The sequence below is a fragment of the Podarcis muralis genome, chromosome 9 (assembly GCF_964188315.1).
Source record: "Podarcis muralis chromosome 9, rPodMur119.hap1.1, whole genome shotgun sequence".
Lineage (NCBI taxonomy): Eukaryota > Metazoa > Chordata > Lepidosauria > Squamata > Lacertidae > Podarcis > Podarcis muralis.
The window spans coordinates 12,292,389-12,319,120 of record NC_135663.1 but is presented as its reverse complement, the minus strand read 5'-3'; the positions used below and the strand labels follow the sequence as shown (position 1 = coordinate 12,319,120).

The window sequence follows — 26,732 nt, the reverse complement described above, 5'->3', positions numbered from 1 at the left end:
ATCGCGCGGTGGTGGCGCGGTGGCAGAAGGAGGCCCCACTAGTTAAAGTGGTACCTCAGGTTAAGAACAGTTTTAGGTTAAGAACAGACCTCCGGTACAAATTAAGTTCTTAACCCGAGGTACCACTATACAGTGGAGCCTTGGTTCTCAAACTTAATGTGTTTCGGAAGTCCGTTCAACTCCTGAAACGTTCGAAAACCAAGGCACGGCTTCCGATTGGTGCCGGTGCCCCAGAAATAATAGACGACAGTCGCTTTGGACGTTTGACTTCTGAAAAAACGTTTGGAAACTGGAACACTTACTTCCCAGTTTTCAGTGTTCAGGAGCCGGTTTGTTTGTCAGCTAAGCCATTCGAGAACCAAGGTTCCACTGTATATGTGAGTTTCTAACCCCAGTAGTTTTGAACTGGACCATCTCCTCACCTTTGGAAGAGGGGGTTCATTCTGCAGATTCCTGCATTGCAGGGGGTTGGACTAGATGATCCTCAGGGTCCCTTTTCAGCTCTACTGAAAGGTTATATTTTCTGAGAATCCTCTGGAAAAATAATCTCTCAAAGGACCTGCTGATGGCATTTTACCATTGTACTGTTGAGAGTGTATTAACTTACGGTCTCTGTGTGTGGTTTGGGAGCTGCACGGCCAGGGGAAAAACAATGCTGTCCAGGGTTGTAAAGACTGCGGAGAGAATAACTGGGTGCACTCTTCCCACCTTGGATCAAATCTATGCTTCCAGGTGCTATAAGAAAAGCTGCAGAGATAGCGCAGGATAGTGCGCACCCCGGAAATGATCTCTTTCAGCTTCTGCCTTCTGGAAGAAGGTACAGGGTTATAAAGACTAGGACTAGCCGCCGAAGAAACAGTTTCTATTCAAATGCAATTTGGGTTTTAAACGCAGAATAAGATAGTCTCTATGGGAGTATATTGTATTTAATTATGGGGTATCAGATTTTTTTAGGGGGCTAACCATGCTGGGATAGCTGGGATAGCAGGCTTGTTGGTTTCTGAATGTCTGGTGTAGATTTTCAGTTTCGTTGTTCTGTATGGGACAATGACAATAAAGATTATCGTATTGTATCGTATCGTATCTACAATTCTGTGATTCCCCAGTGTCAGAAGAGATCCCGTATTAGGATCGCAGAGTATTGGAAGCTGCCTCATACAGAGTCAGGTCCATTTACACTGATTGGCAGAAGCTCTCTAGAATTTCTGGCAGTGGTCATTGAATCTGAGGCCTTCTCCATGCAAGGCAGATGTTCTCTGACTGAGCTACAGCCCTTTCTGATTGCTCACCCCCTGCACCAATCCTGTCCTCCATTTCCACCCCTTCCTATGGTCATGGGAACAGGGGCTTCCTTCTCCTGATAGTCAGAGGACTGGGCTTCACACTGACCTGAGGCCTCTGAAGGGACAATCTTTGGGAGAACATACAAAACATATCTACATGCTGCCTAGGGAACAACTTGCACCTTAATATCAGCAAGACAAAGGAGATGGTGTTGGACTTTCAGAGGAAGAGAGGAGAACTAGCCACACTGTACATCGGGGAGGGCTGTGTGGAGAGCATCTCTTCCTTTAAATTCCTAGGAGTTTATCTCAGTGAAGACCTTACTTGGAAAATCAATACAACCCAGGTGGTTAAGAAAGCCCAACAGAGACTCCATCTCCTCAGAGTATTGCGAAAGAACGATGTCAATCAACATTTGATGATCTCCTTCTACCAGTCAAGAATAGAAAGTGTCCTTTCATACTGCATCACGGTGTGGTACGCTGGTTTGACATCAATAGGAAGTGCCTACAGAGGGTGGTGAATACAGCACAAGATATTATGGGCTGTCCCGTGAATCCGCTGGATGACATTGCGGAAGAAGGTTGCCTCAGGAGAGTGAGGAAAATTCTCAGGGATGATTCACACCCTGGCCGGCACTTTCTTGATCTCCTGCCCTCAGGCAGAAGATATAGAAGCATGATTAGTTGCACCAACAGGGTAAAGAACAGCTTCTCTCCGTGGGCTGTTAGGCTGCTGAATGAAAAGATAACAACAGCGCAACTGACTTTCGGGTTTGGTGGGTGTGCGTCAGTAAACGAGGGGAATTAAGACTATGAGAGCTGAGTGGGGGGTGCTCATGTAATCTCGCTGTATTCAAGTTGTATAAGTGACAAGAAAGTATTTCAATTTCAATTCAATTCAATTCGAAGAGGTGCTCTCTGGCTAACTGGAACTAGCAATGCAAATCCTGTTGCCAATGTAAAAATGACAGACAAAAGGATGTGGTTTCGATCTTTGGTGGCGTGGGAGAAGAACAGTACTTGAAAATTGCAAGAACGGATATGTTTGAGTGAGATAAAACCTTGTCAAACAAATCTGGTTGCCATAGTTGCTAGGCCTTCTTCTAGATGTGCTAAGCTATAATTGGCTTGTGAACTTCGCTTGCTGTCCAAGGTCCCTGAAGTAACCCAACAGTTTTCCGAGTGCAGCCTGCTATAAGTTTTGCAAAGCTGGAGGGGGGAAATGGGTTTTAAGGCCATAATGAAATGTTATAAATCAGAGGTTGAGTGGGGAATTTGAACTCTGATCTTCAAGGTTTGCATCCAGGATTCCAGTCCTCCATGCTGGTTCTTGATTTCAAAGCTCCATTCAGTTTTGTCCTTTAGCTTTTTTTAAAAATAAAATAGGCTTTTCTTGGGTATCATTTATCGTTGGCAGTCCAGAAACTCTTGGAAGGGGTGGTGGTGGTCAGCTCTCTGCAAAGACAAAGCAGATCCTATATTTGGTGCAAAACACAGGAAATAAAAAAAGATGACATCAGTTATTTTGCTCTCTCTACGTTGTTCTGTCAAGGAAGTTAACAACCGTGCTGAATTGTAACAACCTCTTACAATTTGATGCAAGAGGATGTTGCTGTCCGGTGGTGGTCTCATCCAGCAATTGTTTTATCATGGCTTCTGGCACCTTATTTTATTTTAACATTGCTTGCACATTTTTGTTGCTATCTGGCAAGTGTTGGGGATGAAAATTTAGCATACAATAAATGTAACGTCTGTTGTTCTGAAACACACTTTCCACTCAGCAACTCAGATAGGCAGAGGAGGTTCACATTGCTTAATCTGCCCCTGTCTTCCAACTACCCCCCCTACAGAATATCCTGCCCCCCTGTGGCTCCCTATCTTCCCCACAACTCGTTTCCCAATCCTCTGCCCCACATGATTCCTACTTGCATAGGGCCTGTGTGAGATTTCCGTCCTCGGTCAGCCTGCCACAATCCTTTCTCACAGAAGAAGCATTGCGTTGACATTTTGTTGCTGAGAGTTTTGTTCCCTGAGCTGTTGAGATATTTGTGGACATTCCATAGAACTACAGCCTGTTTTAGAAGCATGAGGATATAGTTAGCCATTCTAATAAGCAGAATGTATTTTGAGCTGCAGCCACTGGAATGGGTTTTAAAAACTCATGGAGCTCAATTCCATCCCTTCCTCCTTGATCCCAATAGAAGCACAACTGAAATATACTCGGAGTTGAGTGTGGATTTCATGCTCTTTATTCAGCTCATGGTAGTGAGGAATGGAAGTTCCCCCGAAATGTCTGCTTTATATACATTATTTACACAATGGGCCCCACGTGATTGGCTAATTCTGGGATTCTCCTGTAGGCCAATCGGGTTGTGGATTCACTTCCACCTGGAGTTGGATTGGGTGGCTCCAGCGGACCAATCAGACTGCTGCATTCTGGGTCCTACTGTTCTAGGACCAATCAGACTGCTGCATTCTGAATCCTATTGTTCTAGGACCAATCAGACTGCTGCATTTTGGATCCTATTCAACTCAGTACATAACAACAACTTTATTTTGATGGGATCACGTTATCTCTTGGACATTGTCATTTACTGGATAGTGAAAAGGGGCTGAGAATAGCCTATACTCAGACTAAGACCATTGTGAGTACATTAAAACAAAACAAAACAGGAAAACCTCAGCAACTTGATATATTTTGCACTGTTGCATGTGTCTGTTAAGCGTTTGCATAGGAAATTGAAATGCAGAAACCTAGAGAGATGGTGTAATTTTGATATGCACCCAGCTTCCTATTGCCGCAACAGGAATTACTGGCAAGCAGAGTGAAGTAAAAGTTTAAAGTGCTTATATTCTGTAACTTTGCTCGTGGGAACTCTGTGTCTGATTCTGGCTTGAAGATCACAGGGCAGTTTGCAACATAACAATACAAAATGAGGACGTGAAATGCATAATAAAACAAAAACAAACGAATAACCCTCTAGCCCACAAACACATTGGGAAAGCCATAGATATTTTTTTTTAAAAAAAAATGTATTAAAGATTTCTTGGCTTACAAAAGTATGTGCGATGTCTCTTTTTTCAAGTTACATTTTCTGCAGATCAGTTTCATTTGTTGAGACGTTAGTGCAGGCATAGGCAAACTCTAGCCCTCCAGATGTTTGAGACTACAATTCCCATCATCCCTAGCTAACAGGACCAGTGGTCAGGGATGATGGGAATTGTAGTCCCAAACATCTGGAGGGGTGGAGTTTGCCTGTGCCTGCATTAGTGTTACATTAGGAAGAAAAGGGGGAAAGAGGTGGAGGGACGAATGGTGAGTGGGGGTGGGGTCGGGTGGCGATGTTTCTATTTTGCTTAATGTATGCGTGGAGTTTAATCAACCAGGCCTGGTTACAGAGAAGCATTTTTGCCTGGAGCCTAAAGATATGTAGAGAAGGCACTAGGTGAGACTCCCTTAGGAGAGCGTTCCTCTAGACCACACACAAAGAAGGGCCTCAGATGATGAGATTTACACCCATAGAGTTCCCCACTGAGGGCCTGTGGGGTGGGTGTGCTGCGGAGTCTGTCTCTGCCCCATCCTAAACTCTCTCAACGGATTTCCAATGGGAATTAAAGGTAAAGGGACCCCTGACCATTAGGTCTAGTCATGGTCAACTCTGGGGTTGCGGCGCTCATCTCGCTTTATTGGCCGAGGGAGCCGGCGTACAGCTTCAGGGTCATGTGGCCAGCATGACTAAGCCGCTTCTGGCGAACCAGAGCAGCACATGAAAACGGCGTTTACCTTTCCGCTGGAGCAGTACCTATTTATCTACTTGCACTTTGACATGCTTTCGAACTGCTAGGTTGGCAGGAGCAGGGACCGAGCAACGGGAGCTCACCCTGCTGCGCGGATTCGAACCGCCAACCTTCTGACTGGCAAATCCTAGGCTCTGTGGTTTAACCCACAGCGCCACCCGCGTCCCCTTGCTCTGAAAGTGATGCGGTTTGGGCATTTCCTCCATTCTGCGTCGTGGGAAATGAACAAGAGGAGTCCATTCAAGGCATAGGCACACCTGAAATCTGCCTTGACGTTTGGATCGGATGACTATAAAGCTCTTGTCTAGGCAAAGTTAGTTACAGTTGCTCCATTTTGCTTTGACAAATCTTATAATGCTCTCTCACTTTCCCAAACAGATATTGAAGCAGTCGTGCCCAGATATAGATCTGCAGCCATCAAGCGTTTGCGTGGGAGGTGAGTTTGCTACGGCCGGAAAACAGCGTGCAAATATTGACAATCCTGCTGTTTCTTCCTTGGGCAAAATGTGTAACTCGGCGCGCCATATGCTTGAGTAGGAAGATGCGAATTAAAGGTGCTTCCCTTCCTTCTCCAGTTTGCCAGTGACGGCATTGCAGATTTAAATTTGTCCCAGTTTCCTTCCAAAGGCACCCTTGGGGTGTGTGTGTGTGTGTGTGTGTGTGTGTGTGTGTGTGTAGACTTGTAAGGAGGTTAACTTGATGTCATCCCAAATGATTTCCCCCAGCTACTCTGTGAGATAGATAAGGCCAGAATTAGGCTACAAGGTGAACTTGATGGCAGGTGTAGTCCATTAACATCACTGGTGTACTATACCATCTGTACATCATTTCCACCACATTTTCTTTCAGAGCATTGCATGCTGTCAATTTTAATCCCTCTTCCCACAGTTTCCCCCAAACTTTTAACTGTCTCTCTGATATCTCTGATTTCAGAGGAGTTCCAGGTTGTTCTGCGAGGCTTCATGTTGGGAAGGAATGTGAACAACGTCTTCTGCTCCTACGAGGTCTATGGCATGAAAATTGGTAAGTATCCCCAAATTGTATACACAAATTGAAACTCTTGCCTCTGCCCCCCCCCCCCCCAGTTCTCAGGGAGCTGGTGTAAGCCAGCAGTAATGCATTTTGAAACTGGTGGGGGGAAATTTGGAACAGAGATAAAGCTGTGAAGCTCTAACTCCCCCACCCCACACGTTTCCTTGCTCCGAATTTTCTAGCAAGTTTTTGGTCTTACAAAGCTGGTTTTCACCTAAAGAAATATTTGAGGCTGAAGGCAAAGCGCAGCAAGATGTTTATCCTGTCTTCCTCTACCCCCAACCCCGAGTTACCTATTTATTATTATTATTAAACAAAGCATGTCAGAGTAAATCATATGATAAACATCTCATCTAGTTTGTCTCCTAGCTACATGTGTTTTCATGTAGTGCATAGTTTTGATATAGGTCGTATCCACACCATGCATTTAAAGTACAGTCGTACCTTGGATCCCAAACGCCTTACAAGTTGAACGTTTTGGTTCCCGAACACCGCAAACCCGGAAGTGAGTGTTCCGATTTGCGAACGTTCTTTGGAACCCAAACGTCCAATGGGCTTCCGCGGCTTCCAATTGGCTGCTTATTATTCACTGAACTGGTTTCTCCCCACGTTTTTCTCCAATTGTAAACAGCAGACTCAAGGGTATATGTGCATGCTCAGAAGCCTAGAGTTGTAGCTTAGCGGTAGGGCATGTGCTTTGCCTTCAGAATCTCCCAGGTTCAATCCCAGCCATTTACCAATTAAAAACATCAAGCAGCACGTGACTCAAGACGCTGACACTCAGGCAATACTGGTCTTTATGGGTAATTAGACTGATCAACCATAAAACAGTTTCCAATACCCCTTGTTGTTGTTTAGTCATTTAGTCATGTCTGACTCTTCGTGACCCCATGGACCAGAGCACGCCCAGCACTCCTGTCTTCCACTGCCTCCCGCAGCTTGGTCAAACTCATGCTGGTACTTTTGAGAACACCGTCCAACCATCTCGTCTTCTGTCGTCCCCTTCTCCTTGTGCCCTCCATCTTTCCCAACATCAGGGTCTTTTCCAGGGAGTCTTCCCTTCTCATGAGGTGGCCAAAGTACTGGAGCCTCAGCTTCAGGATCTGTCCTTCGAGTGAGCACTCAGGGCTGGTTTCCTTAAGAATGGAGAGGTTTGATCTTCTTGCAGTCCATGGGACTCTCAGGAGTCTCCTCCAGCACCATAATTCAAAAGCATCAATTCTTCGGCGATCAGCCTTCTTGATGGTCCAGCTCTCACTTCCATATATCACTACTGGGAAAACCATAGCTTTAACTATATGGACCTTTCTTGGCAAGGTGATGTCTCTGCTTTTTAAGATGCTGTCTAGGTTTGTCATTGCTTTTCTTCCAAGAAGCAGGCGTCTTTTAATTTTGTGACTGCTGTCACCATCTGCAGTGTTCCAATACCCCTAAGCTTGGCCAAACCTAAGTGGCACCTTATTCCACCCTGTTTTTGTGCCTCATATCCCCACAAGAGTTGTCTTATCACATTTTGTGAGATCTATGTCTAAAGCACAGTAAATTGCACATTGTTGAAGGAAGACAAAGAATTTTGCCAGGTGGACATACTTTGGTCTGAGAGGTTAAACGTTTGCTCAGTCTGCTGCAGGTTGTAGATTTGTGTGCATGTCTGTGTTTAAAATTTGGCCGGGTTTTCCACGCCTTCTCATTTTTTTTTGGGGGGGGGGGAATTGCCAAATGGTGTAAAGGAACCTTGCCAAAGAGAACAGAAGAAGACCAACCTTCTCTCCCTCAGTACTCTCTGATATGAGGGCATTTAAGACAAAAGCATATGGACATATGCTAACCCACTCTGTTTGTGCTAGTATCCGATCTGGAATTAGCTGCTAGTGCAAAATGTTCTGTTCACAAGAAGAAATGTTTCATGAGCCCCTTCTAACACATTCGTAAAGTAGTAATAGTAATAATAATAATAATAAAGGAATGTTAATTTATTTGTTGCCTTTATTAGTAACTTACTACATAAAATGTCTCAAAGAGATGTAAAAAAAAAATTATGAATAGCACAAAAATACATTAAAAATACATCAAAAAGACTGAAAAACGTTGTAGATTAAAAGTGGACATCCTGCCACACACACAAAAAGGACAAATGGTACCCGAGCCCTACTTAAAAGTTGAAAACCAAAACAGGCCGGGACATTATCATAGCATAGGTCTCCAAATGAGAGCCAAATACTTGAGTGAACAGGAACGTCTTTGCCTAGCACCTAGAAGCTGACAGTGATGGTGCTGGGTGCATCTTTTTGGGGAAAGCCTTCCACAATCGAGGAGCCACTGAAGATGTTTTCTGCAAATGGAGGAGGCACACAAAGAAGGGTCTTAAATGCTGAATATAGGGTCCGGATAGGTTCATGCATGGAGAGGTGGCCCCTAAAGTATTGGGGTTCTAAGCCACATAAGGCATCAGCTTCAAGGTTCCATAAAGCAGGGAAATGGCTGAAATTTTTTGACTTCGTATTTAAGATGTCTGTGATATCTTGTGGGCCAGTGGGTAGAGAGCTGGGTTATCAGGAGTTTGTATCTCCTTTCTCCCAGGATGGGCGGCAAAGGGAGATCAGCTGGGTGGGTCCCAATTGGATTTAAATAGCTTCTAAATGGTCCCGTGTTAGACTGACTTGAGACATCTTCAACCAAGCCTCATGAGGATGGGCTGAGGGAGCTGGGTATGTCTGGCCTGGAGAATAGAAGATGGAGAGGTGACAGAATAGCTATCTTCAAATATCTGAAGGGCTGTCACATGGAAGATGGAGCAAGTTTGTTTTCTGCTGCTCTGGAGGGTAGGACCCAAACCAATGGATTCAAATTACAGTGGTACCTCGGGTTAAGAACTTAATTCATTCTGGAGGTCTGTTCTTAACCTGAAACTGTTCTTAACCTGAGGTACCACTTTAGCTATTGGGGCCTCCTGCCGCCACCGTGCCGCCACCACTCGATTTCTGTTCTCATCCTGAAGCAAAGTCTGTAACCTGAAGCATCTGTAACCTGAAGCATCTGTAACCCGAGGTGCCACTGTACATGGAAGGAGATTTTAATTAATCATTAGGAAGAACTTTCTGACAGTAAGAGCTGTTGGACAGTGGAAGGGAGGTGGTGGGTTCACTGGAGGTTTTTAAGCAGAGGTTGGAAGGTCATCTGCCATGATTCCTTAGCAGTGATTCCTGCATTGCAGGGGTTGTGTGAATACAGTGGTACATACGCTTCAGGTTACAGACTCCACTAACCCAGAAATAGTACCTCGGGTTAAGAACTTTGCTTCAGGATGAGAACAGAAATCGCGCGGTGGCAGCGGGAGGCCCCATTAGCTAAAGTGGTGCTTCAGGTTAAGAACAGTTTCAGGTTAAGAACGGACCTCCAGAACGAATTAAATACGTAACCAGAAGTACCACTGTATTTGATTCCATGATTCTTGAACAGATATCTCTGCATACTGCTTCTAAGTTTAGCTTAGGGCAGGGGAACCTGTGGATCTTTGATTATTGTTGGACCTCAGCTTTTTATCCTGTGAAATTAAGGTTATGTGACACACATAAGGTTATTGTTTTTGTTTTCTCCTCACAGATGAAAAGCCCATAGAGGTGGGAACTGACTATATCCTCTGCCCAGCACCTATTCTCAACGAAACTGGCCAGTAAGTAGTTCACACTTGCGTGCCATGAGTAATTCATTTAATAGAGAGAAGCTCCAGAGAGCCCAATGCACCCATATGCCAAGGAGGTTGCTCATGGTGTCTCTGTATGAGTGACGGTTGCGGCCATGCCTCTCTCATATCAGGTCCCACTGAGGGCAGGCAATATTTCTTGATTTTCTGAAACAAATGTGTTATGTACTGAAGTTCTCACCCAGGGCCAGCAGGGGGATACTGTAGATAGTTATGCAAATGAAGGGTTGAAAGTGATGTTCAGTGATTGGATAGTTTGTATGCAAATGAAGGATCGAAAGTGACGTTCAGTGATTGGATAGTTTTAGAAAGTTGCTACAGTTACGTTGTTCTGGAACTCTATATAAGCAGGCTGACTGAGCTCTTCAGTTCAGTTTTGTTCCAGCTTACAAATAAAGAGCTGCTTTGGAAGAATCACTGTGTCGTCTGATATGTTCACCCACAACTTAACAAAATGTAATTGGATCATTCAGTCACTCCCAGTTTGCTGGTGGTGGGGTGTGTGTGTTTGTATTAGTGTTAGAGTGACTCTACGTGAGTCACTGTTCATTCAGGAAATGTAGATTATAGGAATATGGAAAGGGAATCTCTGGGGGTGAGTAATTCATCCTCTAAAGTCTCTAAAGTTTGGGAGACATAGACTTGGCTGTAGCTTTGATCTGTGCTTTAGAAAAGAACTGTGTTTTAGAAAAGCTGGTTTCCCCCTCCCTCTTTCACTGATCCCTTCCTGTGCGCTAATTCACTAGGGAGATTCACCAGATCTGAAATGAGTTTTAGATAGCTTGCGACCAAACAGATTTGGAGAAGACTGTAAAAATGAACCCACAGCCAGTTCATTTAACTCTGAAAAGGTCTGGCTTGTCAAAAGTTGTGTGCATGCTAGCTCCCTTTAAAAAACAAAATAAAATAGGGCATGTAATATGCTTTCTTCCGGACGATCTTTGGTCTCATGGTTAAACAGCTTACATTACCACTGACACTTACAAGCTATTATTAAAATTGTGCGTCAAGATGTGTAGCAGCACTCAGCGTGCGATGATAAAACAAGGCACTAATTTAACATCCACAGCAGAATTTTCACAGCATTATGGCTGAAACATTGTCCAGGTCTTATTCTAAGTGTCATTGGCCTTGCCTGAAGATCCTGTATGTAGCCTTTAAAGCTAATTCTTCCTTCCATGTTCAGATATGCCTTGGGCTTCCGAGATCACATTTGCTTAGGTTTAATTGCTTACATACTTAGGGAAGCTTTTCCTCAGTGCTACCCAAGCTAGTCAGAAAGCAGAACATAATATAGCAATGGGAGCATGCAACCAGGAACTTGCTTTGTAGCAGGAGAAGAACTTCACTGCCATCTGTCCACTGGAGGCGCAAAGTAAAGAGTCCATTAAGATGGTCCATGTAGCATGTTTGCCTCTTAGCCTTTTCTTTTTCTGAAGATATTCTGCAAGGCAGCAGAGCATCCCTCTACTCCACTGTTTTTCTATGTGGATTATCCCTTCGGAAAGAAGAGAGCTACAATGGTACCTTGGTTCTCAAACTTCATCCGTTCCGGAAATCTGTTCCAAAACCAAAGCGTTCCAAAACCAAAGCGTGCTTTCCCATAGAAAGTAATGCAAAACAGATTAATCCATTCCAAACTTTTAAAAACAACCCCATAAACAGCAATTTAACATGAATTTTACTATCTAACGAGACCATTGATCCATAAAATGAAAGCAATAATCAATGATTGTACTATAAAAGAAATAAGACAGGATTGCAGATGATAAACATTAAAATTATTGTTATTTTCTTACCTGCACTGATGATAGCCATTGTTTGGATGGGGGGCTTTTATCCATTTCCACAGTCACACAATCAATCAATCAGTAGCTGAACTGGGTTCCACACAGTCCCAGGAGGTCCCAGGTTCAAATCCTGCCATCTCCAGGTGAGGCTAGGGGAGAACCCTGCCCAAAATCTTGGAGAGACGCTGTCAGTCAATGTAGCTGGTACTTAGTCAGATGGACTCAGTATAACTGCATAGGCAAGAATAAGGCCCCAAAATATGAAAGTGCTCTATATTGTATTCAAAGAATAAATGTACAAATGAGTGAACAATGCAAATAGGAAAATAAGTGCAGTATTACATATAAAAGAAGATGGAAAACTGCTTGCAATCTATTTTGAATCAGTCTTTTTAATCATGCCCAAATAATTTAGAGTCCTTGGGAAGAGTTTTAACAACAAAATTCACCAATAGAAAATACTTTGCTTGATCAGCTGCTTTGTTGACGATGGTTCTCCATTGTAAACATAACTTAATGTTCTCTATCCTGGACTTTTTCCATGTACACAAATAACGTACAAATACTTTACTATCCGAAGATGCAAATGGGATATTTCACTCGAATTACAGTCTCCAACATTCCCCAGGGTTGAAACAGAATAAACATTACTTCCATGAAACATAATTTGTATTAGTTGTGAACATCCTTCTTTTAGGTGACTAAAAAGGTAAAGGTAAAGGTACCCCTGCCCGTACGGGCCAGTCTTGACAGACTCTAGGGTTGTGCGCTCATCTCACTCTAGAGGCCGGGAGCCAGCGCTGTCCGCAGACACTTCCGGGTCACGTGGCCAACGTGACGAAGCTACTCTGGTGAGCCAGAGCTGCACACAGAAACGCTGTTTACCTTCCCGCTAGTAAGCGGTCCCTATTTATCTACTTGCACCCGGGGGTGCTTTCGAACTGCTAGGTTGGCAGGCGCTGGGACCGAACAATGGGAGCGCACCCCGCAGCGGGGATTCGAACCGCCAACCATGCGATCGGCAAGTCCTAGGCGCTGAGGTTTTACCCACAGCGCCACCCGCGTCCCATAAGTGACTAATTTAGGTGACTAATTGTTAGCAATCAGAAACGGGGACATTTATTGTTTATTCCACTGACACAATGCAAGGGAGCTTCCTGTGTGTCTGTGTTTGGATGGTATCACGTCATTCTGCTTGTGAAGGAACAAAGGTTTGAATGCTTCCCCACATAAGCTTTCCTCCGCACATTCAAAACTAGCATGTCAGAGAGCTGGGTGGAGGGAGGTTTAGTGTGGTAAACTCGTCTTTATGTTTAGTTGCATGGGAGGAGCATTAGAGCATCGCTCCATCTTCCAAATTGCCATCTGAAAGCGATTCAGCAGCCCAGCAACAGATGTATCACGTGGGGCTCTGAGATGATCACCACAGCGCAACCTGCCAAATGAACGTTAAATGTGCTGGATTTTTTTTACTGCCGTGTGTCTTTTAAACCTTGGTGCAAATTATCAGAACATGTTGTATTTTTATTGTTCTGGGATGTGACTGTCGGGCGGTAAAGTGTTTCTGCAGTCGGCAAAGCACCAAATTGCGGTGGCAATGCAGGCAAAGTATTTGGTAGCCAGGAGAGGTTCTTTTTGGGGCCGTCTTTATAAAACACTGCCTCTAGACTAGCCTGTTACGGTCAGGTTTAGATGTTACATAATGGCGTTGACTTGCTATTTTTCATCCTGGTATATGTGTGATGGACTTCAAAATTTTTGCTGTTTTAAAGAAATCTGAAGGAGTTTGGCCTAGGCAGCGTGCGGCGAGTTAGTCAGCCGACAGCTCCGAAAGCAAATGTACATATTTGAACTTCTGACTTTCCATTGGCACAGCTTGCGCTGTTGTTGGAGAGCTCCCAGTTATTCCCCTTGAGGGGAGCGAACTTTGGTTGCTAACTTAGCAGCGAGCAATCTGCAAAATGCTACGCTCCCACCTCCCCGCCCGAAAAACACACACAACACAATCCCCATGGGAAGCAGTGTAGATTAAGTTGCATTACCCCCTGCCGGTTTTTACAACCTCCAGGAATTCCCTAAATATACAGAGGAGGCAGATAGGCACATCTACTCCTATTAAACTCAAGGCAGGCCGACAAGGAAAGAGGCCAAACAACCTAAAATAAATTGGTATGGCTGGCAGGACAGTGGCTTAGCTTGGACTCCAGCCCCAATCTCGTATTTCTGTTGACAGCACCGTGTGATCCAGATTGATAAAATGTCATCCAGGGCTTTGCACCCAATAGCAAAGGAATGCAGCCTGCTGTGCCATCAACAAATCTAATGGGGTTGGATTTTGGTGTCCCAAATTTGAGGCAAGCAGGACAGTAAATTGGGAAGCCTGACCGTGCACATTTTGAGTTAGAATGAACATTCTGCAACTGGTACAAACACGAGATAAACACTTAATTTATTTTATTTTTCATGATCTGCTTTATTCTGGTTGTTCTGGTTATATTGGAGGGAACTGTGGAGGACCCAAAAATGCTCTGCTGCCAAACTATAGAAAATCTTATACATCCACTTTCTGAGATTTTAGCAGGTGTAGCTCATGTGGTTTAAAATGTCTCGCTTCCTTTCCAGTCTGGCTGGAAGTGACTGTGTCTGGGGATGGGAGGGAGTTACCTTTAGGCATTGAAGCTCAGGGAGGTAAAGTGGTTTGTGCCTTGTTCCGTGTTTAAAAGTGAGCATTCACTAGGAAAGGAACTGAAAATAAAACTGCTGACCTAATAATGCCAGTAATATCCAAGGCAACATGATGACCAAATACAATGATACGATATCAATATACACTCTTTATATAATATGAAATATATGAAATCACATAAACAGAAAACTTATGAATCTCTGAGAGTCACAAAATATGCACTCTTAATGGATTCTCTTGAAAACACAAAACATAAAAGTCTCTGAAAGTCTTTGAAGACTATCAAATCTCTGAAAGAAGACTTATAAGACTTTCAGTGACTTTCAGAGATTCATAAGTTTTCTTATGACTGAGTGAGCTCCCGTTGCTCTGTCCCATCTCCTACCAACCTAGCAGTTTGAAAGCCCACCAGTGCAAGTAGATAAATAGGTACCGCTGCGGCGGGAAGGTAAATGGCATTTTCATGCGCTCTGGTTTCTGTCACTGTGTTCCTTTGTGCCAAAAGTGGTTTAGTCATGCTGGCCACATGAGCCAGAAAGCTGTCTGTGGACAAACACCGGCTCCCTCGGCCTTAAAGCGAGATGAGGGCCGCAACCCCATGGTCGCCTTTGACTGGACTTAACCGTCCAGGGGTCCTTTACCTTTTTATCAGTGGTTCTCAGACTCTGGGCCACACTTTCAGAAGAATTTTTTTTGATTGATAATAAATACATTGGAAAACAAAAAGAAACAACACCTGACAGCGCTTGATTTATAATAGCATCACTTGATGCTCTTGCTCCCATTTTTAAAAGATACTTATCCATATTCTGCAAATAATATATATTTTTAAAATATGCTATACTATATTACACCGAAATGTTTAAATGTTTCTTTGATTGTCCTTTACACCATGCTTGTAATCCTCTCCCGCCACACCCTTTGAGAACCACTCATGTATATGATTGAATCTATAATAAGGTGCTTGGTGTTGTGAATGCTACTGAGATGCCTAAAACAGAGATGCCGGCTGCAGTCCAAAAATAACATGTTTACGATAGAATATTATAAGTGTACTGTTAGCTTTTGGTGCAGTGGATATCTTAGGATGTTTGCAGGAACCTGGGTTCAGATCCTTACTCTGTCTCAAAAGCTTGGTTGGCCAATGGACATGTCCTTTCTCTCTCACTCTACATAAGTTTGATAAAGTGTGGAAAGCTATTTTTTTCTGTCCTGAGTGCCTTGGTGGATGGGAGGGACCCAAATTTCGTAACAAAATTTTTACACCCCCTGCTCAGTTCATTCTTTCTATTTGCCTCATGATTGCCACTGTAGTCTGCAAGGGTCTTGCCCCCCCCCCATTAGGTTTACTTACGGTGAGAAATGGCTTGCAGCCTGTATCGCATTGCACAATCCAGTATTTTATAGAACGAAACAAAAGCGAAAAACCCCAAAGCACTAAATTCTGCTTAGTGGCCTCAGAGGTCTCTGTTTCCCCAATCTGTCCACCGCAGTGAGTTGTTTTTTCATTATGGTGACTCTGTAACAACACACACATTCCTTTTCATGAAGCAATTTGGAGACTGAAGTGGGATCTGTGCTTTTACTACAGCAAAAAAGATTTTGAAATCTTAGCTTTTTTTTATCAGCGCAACTGCAGCATCTGGCCTCAGATGGGAGCGACGGGGGTCTGTTGGATGCACAAAACAGACACAGTTGAGATGTGCTTGGGGGAACGTGATATCATTTGAAGACAAAAATCTAGCCTCATGTGAGGTCAGGTGAAACCAGCCCCCTCATAAAAAGTTCGGCTGCTGTGCTTCACTGCAGTGTGTACACAATTTACTTGGAAGTGTGTCTGATTGAGTTCAATGGCACTGATCAAGTATGTATAGGACTGGTCTCAGTAGCGCAGCGATTTTTTTATTTTTTACCAACAACCAAAACAACAAACAGTGAAACCCCCCAGGCGGCTGATACATTGGGTATACATAATCAATAATAACATATTTAAATCAACCATATATACAATTTTATATACGTTAACACTCCTCCATCCACAAGGTTTATTTAACTTTGAACATTTTAATTGCCCCAAATTGTTCAAACCTACCCAAATAATTCAATATCTTCTCAAACCAATCCTCCTCTTTCTCACTGACCTTAAACCCTTTCATTCTGTGTATAGTGGTGCAGCGATTAAACTGCTACTGTCCTTGCAAAGCTAAGCAGGGTCTGGTATGGTTTCAAATTGGATGGGGACGACTGTGTTGAGATTCCTGCACTGGCAGGGGGTTGGACTAGATGACCCTTAGGTCCCTTCCAACTCTACGATTCTACAATTTTCATCTTTCCTTCTTCCTCTCTTTCTACTACCCCTATGATACAGTTTGCCCTTGTTGTCCTTGGCTCCCTGGTTTTTATTATGGCTCAACTCTCACCCAACGGATTTGAGTTCAGATTGTGCTGTTCGTCTCCTTCGGCAAAAGCAACCAAGAGTCTTGTGGCACCATAAAGCCAAACCTGTTTAGTCTGGCAGAAGCTTTTATGGACTAGAGACATTTGTGGCAAAGTGGGCTCTGGTCCACTAAATCTATTGTATTTAAGATGCTGCAGAAATACCGTATTTTTCGCTCTATAAGACACACCAGACCACAAGACGCACCTACTTTTTGGAGGAGGAAAACAAGAAAAAAAATATTCTGAATCTCAGAAGCCAGAACAGCAAGAGGGATCGCTGCGCAGTGAAAGCAGCAATCCCTCTTGCTGTTCTGGCTTCTGTGATAGCTGCGCAGCCTGCATTCGCTCCATAAGACGCACACACATTTCCCCTTACTTTTTAGGAGGGGAAAAGTGAGTCTTAAAGAGCAAAAAATACGGTACTTACCAGTGTGGTTTCATTTATTCCCCACCCCTCAAAGCATTTCTAGGCCATATAATATCTTTTTTAAAAAATAAAAAAATTCCATAAGTGATGTACAAAAGCAACATAAAAACATTAAAAGAGAGAGTAAGACAGCATGATAAAAACAGGAGCATGTAAACAGAAATAACAGGGTCTGAGCAAATCTGTCAGGGATAGCTTTGGCAAAAAAGACACCTGAAGCAATGAATAGATTATGCTTCATATATTGCAGAGGGACAAAATTTCCACAGTGCAGGGGCAATGGCAGAAAATGCCAATTTTTGGGTCAGCGCCCTGTGGCATTTTGTGGATTGCAGTGCCACAAATACGATCTTCCCATATGCCCATGTCTGTACTGGGCAGGCAGTCTTTCAGATAACCTGGTCCCTAGTTGTTCAGGGGTTAATTTGTTACTAACAAGAGGCTGGATGGGTCTCTGTAGCCGGATCGGCAGCCAGCGATTATTATTCAGGCAGAACTGACTCTTGAGAAGTTTGCATTCAGATATCACAAGCAATGCAAGGAGCACATCTTTAAGCATCATGCAGTGAGGTGTGTGCACCTATGTCCCTGACCCCCTCGATTGTAGCCTTCCCTGAATCGTAGCTCCTGAATAGCTTCTCTGAAACTTCAGTACTCCCCAGAATTTTTTTAAAAAACAATTTAAAAGACCTTCACACTCCTCTTTTTTCTGGTTTGGGCTCAGGATGGAGAAATCTTCCAATTCCAATTCCTCATTTTTTCCAATCTTCCAATTTTCCACATCAGCTGAAGAATTCTTTTTTTTAATATCCTCATGAAAATTCATCAGCATTTTAGTGTGACTTTCTCCTAAAGTATGTAATCTTGCCTGATATACATGTTTCCCATGCAGGTTCCCCTCATAATATGCATGTCAGTTTCACCAGTACAGTGGTATCTCAGGTTACATACGCTTCAGGTTACAGACTCCACTAACCCAGATATATTGCTTCAGGTTAAGGACTTTGCTTCAGGATAAAAACAGAAATCGTGCTCCGGCAGCGTGGCAGCAGCAGGAGGCCCCATTAGCTAAAGTGGTGCTTCAGGTTAAGAACAGTTTCAGGTTAAGTACAGACCTCCGGAACGAATTAAGTACTTAACCCAAGGTACCACTGTATCTGCATTGTTATGGACGTTTCGCCCTAATATTGGTATTTTTGTACACATTACATGGCAAGAGAACTGTTCTGCAAACTTTGGAGAAGTGCGTATTTCAAAGGATTGCCGTGTTTCGGTTTTTGTATTGTTTTGAAAAGTATTAGCAAAGCTTGCCTTGAAATGAAAAACGGAAGCAAAATTCTCCCCTAACCCTGTTTGTTTTAAATATAGCTGCTGTATTTTTCATCTTTAAAAATTCTCCATCTCTATGTGTATATTCCTGCCAGCATGTCTGTTAAAGTTAGCTATAGCCTATTAACAAATTTTCTGGTTTTGGGGGTGCAATAGAACCCTCTGTTTTTGCTTCAAGGGCCTAATAATAATAATAATAATATTCCCACCCCTCTGGAACTTGTGATAGCTAATGATCCTGTTGAGTTAAAAGACCAGACCTTGAGTTATTGACAGTCCAATTTTTCCTATCTCTCTATTTCTCTTATCATCATACAACCTTCTGTAGACCTCCGAAGGCAGTCCTGTATTGGGATGTTTTTAATGCATGTTGTTGTTGTTGTTGTTGTTGTTGTTGTTGTTGTTGTTGTTGTTGTTGTTGTTGTTGTTATGTTTCTGTATATTATGTTGGAAGCTGCCCAGAGTAGCTGGGGCAACGTAGTCTGATCAATGGGGTGCAAAAAAACCCCAAATAGTTATTATTATTTGTTGATGTCACTATCTGTCTCTCATAGATAAATGCACTGCAGCCGGGTGACTTCCCCCAATTTGGTGTTTTCCAGTTGGTATGAGAAATTGTGCGTGAGAACGGATCAAAGTTTTGTTTTGTTATCCCCCCCCCCCTCCACAAAAGAAGGCAGGAAAGAGGGCTGCCATGCAAGGTGACGAATGTTTGGCGTGTTTGCCTAATTAACTTTTGGCTAAGGATTCGGAACCATTAAGGAGCTAGTTAGTGTACGTCCCAAATAAACACATCTGGTCCCGCGAACAGTGGCAGTCCTGCCTGGATGCGGGTGACAGATGTGACGATCGTTCCCTCTGCCCTCTCCTTTAAATAATTAACAGCGTGCTGGTGGACGAGCCCTCAAAGCCAGCTGTATAGTCTCTGAGCTGTTATCTGCGGACATGTGCCCCCATCCCCATTAGTCTGCTCCATCTAACGCAGTCTCTCCTCGCTTGCTGTCGCAACAATGGCATTCTTTGAAATAACTCTGGAGATCTCTGCTTTTCCCCCTCCTGGGTTTGAAAGGCACTTGGGCGGAGGGAGGAATATAGAGCAGACCACACATGTGGGAAAGATCGCCAAGTGCCCATTAGCTCGGGAGATTGATTCCTTCTCTCAAACAAAGGGCATTTCAGCTAGTCCCACCCAGATGTTTCATTATCTGTTGGTGCTGGGACGAGGCTGGAAACATCCCTCTTTTGAAAGGGGTGGCATCTTATCTTAAGACTCGTTTCTTCGGTTGATGTATGGCTGCCCAGCTTGGAACAGCTGGGAAATTGCTGTTAATGGGAGCAAGTTGGTGGTTTGGGAGGCGGGGGGCCGAAGGAGAGAAGAACAAATCTCACGACAGAAAACTGGCGAAGGGCTTATCGCCTGCTTTATATCAGAGAGTTATGTTTCTGCTTTGGATGTTCTGTCCCGAATGCTGGAGATCGGAGAACAATGTGAGATGGGAAACATGGCTGGACAGTTTATTTAAGTCTTCGTTTGCGCTTTTTTTTTTTTTTTTACAACAAAGCTCAAATTCATGCAACTCCCTCTGCCCTCAAAGGCCAAAAATATCTCCTTTTTTCCTTTCGAAGTTCTCAGAGCCCTGGTTGTTCCGTAGAGTGTAATGACCAACAGAGGCAGCTGTCACTGACTTCTTCTGGTGAGCTGGGCTGTGCCTGCAAGCTCTTTTTCTCTCTTTTTCATTTTGGTGAGACGGTCAACAATAGCGCAGCTGTCCTTCCACCTAGTTGAGATCTCAAACCTGCAATTTGGCAAGAGGAACAGCACAAATTGGATAAATACCAGTAAGCGTATTGCGAAGGAAAGGAAAGCGGGACTGAAATGAACCCTACAACTTGTTTGATAGAAATGATTTAATCAGGCATATGGTATAGCTAAGCGTGCTTGCAAAAACATTGGCCTGCTTCTTTCAGCAAGCTTTTATATTATTTTGTTGTGTGTTTTTTTTTAAAAAGCTGCTATAAAGAGAAAGAGAGAGCTAATAGAACTCCCGAGTTACTTGAAAAGAAAATAGAATTACCGTATTTTTTGCACCATAACATTCACTTTTTTCCTCCTAGAAAGTAAGGGGAAATGTCTGTGCGTGTTATGGAGCGAATGCCTGCGGGTGGAGGGGGGGATCTGCTGCAGTCGTGAGCAGAGGATCCATGGTTCCCCTTCCTTCCCTCCTCCGTGGTTACAAAGCATGGATCCACAGGATTTTTTGCATTGGGCTACTCCAAACTCACTGTCAGATCACATGTCTGTGGCCACAGCATGAACCACAAAAATCATATATCCACTATTTCATTTAGATTTTTTTTTTCTTCTTTTCCTCCTCTAAAAACTATGTGCGTGTTATGGTCTGGTGCGTGTTATAGAGCGAAAAATACGGCACTTTCGGAAGATAATAACACACACTTAAATGGCATCCACCCATCTCCTAAACAAAGCATAATTAATACAGAACTCAGCCCACAGAGTTGTGGAATTGTTGTTATTTGTATTGTTTTGATTTCTTACTCGCCCATCGCAATAAGGCCCCAGGGGTTGGATTGCAGCAATTTAAAAACACAAGATTAGAAATAGTTCAAAAAAACAAAACAAAAACCTATTATAAGAATAGGACAGGTCCTGAGAATACACATGTCCGTCGTTCAGCCTGGACACTGAGATCCAGCTCCGAGGGCCTTCTGGTGGTTCGCTCACTGCGAGATGTGAAGTTACAGGGAACCAGGCAGAGGGCCTTCTCGGTGGTGGCGCCTGCCCTGTAGAACGGCCTCCCATCAGATGTCAAGGAGATAAAGAATGACACAAATTTTAGAAGACATCTGAAGGCAGCCCTGTTCAGGCACGTTTTTAATGGTTGATATTTTATTGTGTTTTTAATATTTTGTAGGGAGCTGCCCAGAGTGGCTGGGGCAACCCAGTGAGATAGATGACGTCTTCTTCTTCTTCTTCTTCTTCTTCTTCTTCTTCTTCTTCTTCTTCTTCTTCTTCCTCTTCCTCCTCCTCCTCCTCCTCCTCCTCCTCCTCCTCCTCCTCTTCTTCTTCTTCTTCTCATCACCATCTCAAGTGTCAAAGGTCAGGGTAAAGAGGTGCATATTCAGCATATAGTGAATGATACAGTAAAGGTGCCCCACACATCTGTGGGTGGGGGGGAATTCCCACAATTCTTTCAGTTCAGCCTTGTGCTTTTTGCCATCATGCTCTGATGAAGTAATGGGGAAGATGGTGCTGTAAGTTAGAATGTCATACATAGTCTATTCCCCAGACCTGGGGTAGGTAACCTTTTTCTTCTCACCTCCTTCCAGTGAGCACTCAGGGCTGATTTCCTTTAGAATGGATAGGTTTGATCTTCTTGCAGTCCATGGGACTCTCTAGAGTCTCCTCCAGCATCATAATTCAAAAGCATCAATTTTTCGGCGATCAGCCTTCTTTATGGTCCAGTTCTCACTTCCATACATCACTACTGGGAAAACCATAGCTTTCATTCCTTACGCTCCCATTTTTTAGCAAGGTCATTTTAGCAACACACACACACACACACACACACACACACACACACACAAACACACACACACACACACACACACACACACACACACACACACAGCAATGGAATTCTGGTAGTTTGAACAAATTTTTATCTCGAATGCCCCAAGTCCTGAAAATGTGTTGCAGTCCTTTATTGACTTCTTTTTTAAAATAAATAAATAAATAAATAAATAACTCTGGTACCTCAATTCCAAAAACCTCTTTACTTACCATCATTTTAATAACTTTTTGAGCAGTTGCCAGTTTAATCTTCAGTGCGTGGAAATTGGAAGTAAATTATTTATTGCTTCCAGCAAATGTCTTTCATGGTTTTTATTTAATTTTCCCCCCATCTTTTTTTAATGGATCATAAAATGGCAATCTTTTATTGGATGCTCATAAAGAAAGGAGCAAATGAATACTTTGCAAATAGGTTACAGTGGATTGAAATGTCAGTTGTAATTCAAGAGAAGGGGAAGACCTTCTCTAACCAAAGATGAGTAGACATGTGGCAGCGAGCCATCTTCCTCTCCTTCAATTTTTAAAATCACCCAATCCAAACACAAAGAAAAGGGAGAATTGCGCTGGCCATTAAGGTTTATTTACAGTCATCGGCCCTCGAGCTAAACCCAAAAACTGGCTTCGCCACTGTTTGGTTCCAGAAACTGCCTTGTCAGCCCTGGGACAGTTGAGAAACAACCAGGTGGGTCTGTTTTGAGCATCCCTTTCCTCCATAACTGGCCTTGTCCCAGGGAACTGTTTGAAAGCATGTGATGAAGTCACCTTGCTGAACCTAAGCAATCTGGCGCCTGGGTAAGGATGGGTGAGAAATGATTTGCATTTTAAAGCGAGCCTACCTGATTTGCATTTCATGAACCGAAGCACACTCCTCGCCCTTTTCCAAAGTTTGCAATATAGAATTGTATACAAAATTGCGCATGTTGCAGAAACGTCATGAAAATGCGTGCACATTTTTTGTGGTGGCTTCCCCTTCCCCCTAAAAAAAAAATAATCAAATGGATGCATAAATTGCGATGCAAAATTGTATACAAAATTGCGTGTATTGGAAAAATGTCATGGAAATGTGTACACATTTTTGTGGTGACTTCGCCACCCCCCAAAAAGAAGCAAATGGCTGCATAAATTCGGTGAACTGAACTCATGATTGCATTGCTGAGAAATGGACAGAAACTGAAATTGTAGATCTGTTGTTCATCATTAGGTCTGGGTCAGTTTCTTGAAGTGGAAGCCACATTTCATATTTTTTTTTGCAGTCCCTTCCACTTTGGGTAAACTTGGAACATATAATCTACTGCAGTTTTCCCCCCACGCTGGGTCATTCAAAGCTTGCACTTCCACAAGCCTGCTAACAATATCTTGATCCGAGGTGCTTATTTAAACCGCACAAAACATGCCGCAGATACATTTCAAAGAGATCAAAACAAATGAAAGGGTTGCTTGCAGCTCTCAAACATGACGTTTGCAAAGGTGCCATGGTTTTTCTTAGGCCTTGAAACACTTCTCTGTGAAGATGATCTGTATGACTTGACTCCATAGCTCCTAGAACTTCCCTGTCAATCCGGTGTCCCTTAATCTTTGCCGCTGCATATCAAAAACTGGAGCTGATACTTGATGCGCTCAATGAGTCTGTTCCCTGAGATATTTGTCAGGCATTTTGGCAGCTGAAGGTTGAGAGGAGGAAAGAGATCCAGTCTGACAGCAGCATCTTTCAGAAACTGGCATCCTGGAGAAGTCAGAATATCGCAGAAATCCAAGAGGAATTTTGCCGTGCGCTTCCTTTGCATCTAACTTTTAAAACCAGGGTGCACCTACATTATGCCCCAAAGGCAGAATTCCTCTTAAATTTCTGTCCTTTGGGAATAATTCAGGTGCAAGTTAAGAGTGAAGTGAAGACCACTTCAAATGTGGGAGTGTTGTAAACAAAAATTGCCCTTTTCCCTTATGGGGTATCCAAGAGCCCATATAGAGTCCTTACATAGGTTCCCTATTGGTAGGAGAAGACAACAGAGGCCAACCAGAGAATATTGAGAAGCAAAGCAGCTAGTAAGCTTGATCTTTATTGATCTGTTGCAACAGGGTGCTCCCCTCACCCGCAGGAAAGGAGGAGGAACCCAGAACAATGGCGCGCAAGGCCTTATAAAGACTTTTGAAATTGCCACCCTGTAGATCAAGACCACCCCCAAAAACATATATACATCACAGAAGGGGTGTAACCTAAGACCACCCCTCAGATACATCATACCTACATCACAAAAAAGGCGGTCTAAAACAGAAAATTTGAATGTTGTTTTTCTCCTGTCGTTGTTTATCTCCTGTCCGGCAGGTTACTTGATTGGATTGCCTGGGGAGTCTGTCCAGTCTTTTGTAATGATAAATACTTAGTTCCTGGGCCAGGTCACAGGCTCACACCCTATTCATATCTTAAATGTGCCCTTAAGACAGGATTTGTGAGGAAAGAGACAATGGGAGGTTTCCCACTTTGACCTTGCAGAGAAAACATTTGCTCAGTTTAGGAATCAAAATGGTTCCAGGTCGGTCTTCCTGTGCTGATCTATGTACATGCTTGGTTGGTATGCTTATGAACATTACCATATATCTAAGACCTCAAAATTCCTATCACAGGAGTAAATAAAAGTGGAACTGGATACCAAGGCTAGAGTGCTTAACACTAAAGACTGCCTTGTGTATTATCAGCCCCTTGTAGTTCAAAGTGAAGCATAAATGGAAACTTGCTGAATCTCCTGTCAAAGCCGGCGAAGTGGAGGACAGCTGATCTATAATCCTCGCCATGTGCTTGGGGTTTTCCAGGGTTATTTGAAGAAATGAAAAACCACTTTACTATTTATGTTTCTCCGATGCCTGCCTGCTCTTCACAGAAAGCCTCAACCAGCTATAATTAGTGGTTTTTATGCTGTATGTATGTTGTCAGAGTGGTAATTAGTGTGTTTATTGCCAATCTTGAAATTTTTATGTACATGAGTTAGTACTTCACACAGCTAAATGGTAGTTCTGCACATCCCTGGTCCTTACCGCGGGACCAGAATCTTTAGACCACATGGCATCTCTCTCTGAGATGGGTAAATCATTTTCCATCGAATTCGCTGCCAGCATTATAAATATGTGTATTTTTAAAATCTCATATTTTCTAATTCAGGGACCTCATTTCGACTAGTTATTTTTGTCACTTTTATAGCTTCCAGGATAAAATGCTGGTTAGGTTCTGTGGTTATGGTTTTCTGTCGATAGTTTTGCACCACATGGCAAATCTGGATTTAACAGTCTTCACTTTGAGTCAAAATAAGTTGCGGACAAAGCAGAATCAGCTGGTTCCTGGGCCCTGCCCCTTTCTCCATTGATTCAACATTTTTAAACTGCAAAGGACTTCACGGCTGTTTACCGGGTTCAGCCCTCACAATGGCCCAATGTGGTTATTATTATTTATTTAAATTAACAAGCTATTATTATCTCTTAGCGTTTAATTGATTTATATAGCGCAAAATGCCCCAGATGGCTTCTAAGCGGTTTACAAAGCATGAAAAAACAATCGCACAAAGTTGTTAAAATATGAAATAATTTAAAGCACGCCATCAATGAAAAATGCAATAAAACAACCCCATTAAAATATTTATAACCTGCTCTCTGTTGTTCACACACGAGAGAGAGAGAGAAGCAACATTAAAATGCGATAAAACAATACTTCATTTAAATAGTGCTTTAAAAAAAGGCAAAATACAACAACAGGAGTGCATTAGCCAAGTGAGAGGCACCGTTGATTAATAGCTATGTTTTTACCTTGGGTGCATTTACACATGGAGAATATGGCACCACTTTTCCTGATTATAATGCTTGCACTTCTCACTTGTTTTTCTTTCATGCTGCTATACCTGTTGTATTAGGGAACTGTGGCTTTCTGACTGATAGACTGGCGCATCATGCTGAAAAAAAATTCCTAGCAGTGGGTGTGAAGTGACAGGGCACTAAACATCGTTGAGCACCATTGCTATTCCCCCCCCCCTTTCCACTCATGTGTGCTTCTGTTCCCACATGATTCCTCCATGAAAACACAACAGAACTTTGTGCTGGCATGCTGTCCAAATTTTGCCACTTTACTACCACAGTTTTGAGTTAAGGGACCTGCAAATGCCTCCCCCCCCCCCCCCCGCCAAATCAAATACGGTAACCGTGCAAACTTGTGTGCATTCAACTTGCAAGCATTCGGCTTTATGCTGATAACAAAAATTACATTTTTTAAAAAAAGGGGGGGCCTGGATTCTGGGGAAAATGACTTTGGAAAATGACTGTATTGTTTTTAACACTGTATTGTTTTTAACATTCGATTGGGAGCCGCCCAGAGTGGCTGGGGAAACTCAGCCAGATGGATGGGGGTATAAATAATAAATTCTTCTTCTTATTATTATTATTATTAGGCAATCCCCCCACCATTGAACCCAATGAGTTTTGACGTTTTGACTCTAAGCAATTTTGGCCCTTAGGCGCGATCCCCGGAACGTAACCCTCACCTAACTTGTGGGTCTCCCTTAATACAGAAATAAGTGTTGAATGTGTGCTACATTCCATTAGTTTTCCCCAAGTGGCTTTTACATCATGTGAAAGCTGAAATATAAGGCAGATATTAACAGTTATGGAAAT

At 43.1% G+C, this 26,732-nt stretch overlaps 1 protein-coding gene across 1 annotated transcript in view; it reads left to right on the top strand.

Moving 5' to 3' along the window:
• The window catches only part of ANTXR2 (ANTXR cell adhesion molecule 2), a 149,292-nt gene that overhangs the window by 39,221 nt on the left and 83,339 nt on the right, over nt 1-26,732 (top strand). Inside the window, exons 8-10 of the mRNA XM_028743825.2 lie at nt 5,463-5,520; nt 6,018-6,107; nt 9,720-9,789. Coding sequence (XP_028599658.2) covers nt 5,463-5,520; nt 6,018-6,107; nt 9,720-9,789 — 218 coding nt within the window. The remainder of the gene's footprint in view (nt 1-5,462; nt 5,521-6,017; nt 6,108-9,719; nt 9,790-26,732) is intronic.